Genomic DNA, 2885 nt, shown 5'->3' with positions numbered 1-2885 from the left:
TATTGTACTTCGTTCGTTGATATACTGTACTTCACACCTTGATATACTGTACTTCGTTCGTTGTTATACTGTACTTCACTCGTTGATATACTGTACTTCACTCCTTGATATACTGTACTTCACTCCTTGATATACTATACTTCACCCGTTGATGTACTGTACGTCACTTGTTGATATACTATTCTTTACTCGTCGATATACTGTACTACGTTCGTTGATATACTGTACTTCACTCCTTGATATACTATCCTTCACTCGTTGATATACTATACTTCACCCGTTGATGTATTGTACGTCACTTGTTGATATACTATTCTTCACTCGTCGATATACTGTACTACGTTCGTTGATATACTGTACTTCGTTCGTTGGTATACTGTACTTAGTTCGTTGATATACTGTACTCTACTCGTTGATAAACTGTACTTCACTCGTTGATATACTGTACTTCACTCCTTGATATATTGTACTTCACTCGTTGATATACTGTACTTCGTTCGTTGATATACTATACTTCAGTCGTTGATATACTGTACTTCGTTCGTTGATATACTGTAATTCACTCGTCGATATACTGTACTTCGTTGGTATACTGTACTTCACCCGTTGATATACTGTACTTTACTCCTTGATATACTGTACTTCGTTCGTTCATATTCTGTACTTCGTTCGTTGGTGTACTGTACTTCGTTCTATTATATACTAGTACTATACTGTATTTGTTTATATATTGTACCTCGTTCGCTGATATACTGTCATTCATTCGTTGATATACTGTACTTCCTTCGTTGTAATAATGTACTTCGTTCGTTGATATTCTGTCATTCGTTGATATACTATACTTCGTTCGATTTTATGCTATATTTCATTCGTTGATATACTGTACCTTGTTCATTGATATACTGTACTTCGTTCGATGATATACTATACTTTATTTGTTCAGATATTGTACCGCGTTCGTTGATATGCTGTACGTCGTTATTTGGCATACTATACTTCATTCGTTGATATAGTTTACCTCGTTCGTTGATATACTGTCCTTCACTCCTTGATATACTGCAATTCACTCGTTGATATACTATACTTTATTCGTTGATATATTGTACCTCGTTCGTTGATATACTGTACTTCACTCCTTGATATACTGTAATTCACTCGTTGATATACTATACTTCATTTGTTGATATACTGTACCTCGTTCGTTGTTATACTGTCCTTCCTTGGTTGATAGGGGCGGTCGGGTAGCCTAGTGGTTAAAGCGTTCGCTAGTCACGCCTAAGACCCGGGTTCGATTCCCGACATGGGTACAATGTATGAAGCCCCTTTCTGGTGTCCCCCGCCGTGATATTGCTGGAATATTGCTTAATTGCTAAAAGCGGCGTAAAACCATACTCACTCACGCCTTGGTTGATATACTGTGTTAGTAAAAGGAGTGAGGTTGCTGCTTTAATCAGTATATAAATTATCGTTTTACCGAGCGTGTTACCTTGATGATGGAGGAAAGCCCGAAGTGATGCGAATCATAGATGTTAAACAAGGTTTCGGTGAACTTTTTGGTGAATCATGCACAGATATGGTGTGATTCACAGTCAGGGCGAATGTAGGATTCAAAACCACAGTCATAGGCTCCGGAGTTTCACTAAGCAACGCAACTCTATGCACATCGAATTCCGGCGCCTAAGACGACTGGGCCACACGTTTCCATTTATATCTGTTAAATGTACAGTAGTACACCAGTAAACAGTTTCCGTGATGAATCTTTGCCTACTATTGATGGATTTAGTGACTGCATGGTAATTTATATAGTAGTGAGCAACGCTCAGTGTTAACGTCGCTTAGCAGGACGCGGCCAGGGGATCGAACCACTGACCTTCGGATCTCTGGCAGACGCTCTATCTACTACACTACAGAGATGGTTTAGATTTTGAACATGTTTACAATATAATATGGTCAAATCCTAAACATGTTTAAATCTAAATCACATCTGTCATATTTATCATACACATTATTTGTAGTTAGTCATTACACCTAAACGACACCAACATTCAGACATAAACAATAAAAAGATAGGGAGTAAGCAGCCTACCACGGGGAACTCCACACGGAGCTGATGTTCTGAAGTTGTCAAGAAAATCCAAGGCATACTTTCTCGCTGGTGGAAACGTTAGAACCAAATGCGCACTGCATGTTTGCAGTGTCACAAACAATATCACAAAAATCTTCATCGTTGTCGTAAGTTTCCAAAGCTGCGTTGTCTTCTCATAACCAATCCATCCTTCAACGCACAAACCGGGAAGGGAAAATATAACTCGCACCTTAAAATATACACGTATATGTAACCCCTGGCGGCTGTGTACACAATGAAGATCGCTCCCGAACCAGGTCTTATACGTCCCGATTGGTTATGTTTCGTTTCGGCTGGTGATTCTGGGTGTGGTTACTTAAAATTGTTATTGACAGCGGCGAGACAACGGGAGTTGTGCATTTTAGTCGTAACAGTTGTAACAGTAGATACTTCATATCAACGCTGTCTTTGATTTCGGCATTTTTTATATTTTCCTATAGCGATCACACCTTTGAATAGTCAGAATGAGCTTACACATGAATGGAACACCAAATAGAGCAGAACAGGCTTACATTAAACCATTCACATTATCCGCGTCCTCGCGCTCAGTGTTTCGTATATGAATGTATTTGCCGTCAATATATCTGTCATCGACGTATAAATGTTTGCTGGCCATAAAGTCGTTTTGAAATGGTGTCGGCTAGCTCATTGTCCGTTATGTTTACTTTGTATCTGTATATCCGGTTCCCTTAAGATTAATTCAAAACAAACATTAATTCTGTTTTGGTGTATGTAATGCCTGTGAATACAGTTAATAGAA

General features: G+C 38.8%; 1 protein-coding gene across 8 annotated transcripts in view; it reads right to left on the bottom strand.

Annotated features, from left to right (window-relative positions):
* The window catches only part of LOC124134573, a 45185-nt gene extending 42551 nt beyond the window's left edge, over positions 1 to 2634 (bottom strand). For 3 of the 8 annotated variants that reach the window (XM_048400430.1, XM_048400431.1, XM_048400429.1), the window contains exon 1: positions 2087 to 2633. In XM_048400430.1, the coding sequence (XP_048256387.1) occupies positions 2087 to 2225 (139 nt within the window). In that variant the 5' untranslated portion in view covers positions 2226 to 2633. Of the gene's footprint in view, positions 1 to 2086 lie in introns of all 8 variants that reach the window. The other 5 variants (XM_048400427.1, XM_048400428.1, XM_046499476.2 and 2 more) reach the window with 5 other exon arrangements.
* Positions 2635 to 2885: the final 251 nt, after the last annotated feature.

The sequence above is a fragment of the Haliotis rufescens genome, unplaced genomic scaffold (genome assembly GCF_023055435.1).
Source record: "Haliotis rufescens isolate VD_foot unplaced genomic scaffold, xgHalRufe1.0.p SCAF_2, whole genome shotgun sequence".
Classification (NCBI taxonomy): Eukaryota; Metazoa; Mollusca; class Gastropoda; order Lepetellida; family Haliotidae; genus Haliotis; species Haliotis rufescens.
This window is presented reverse-complemented; position numbering and strand designations above follow the sequence as displayed.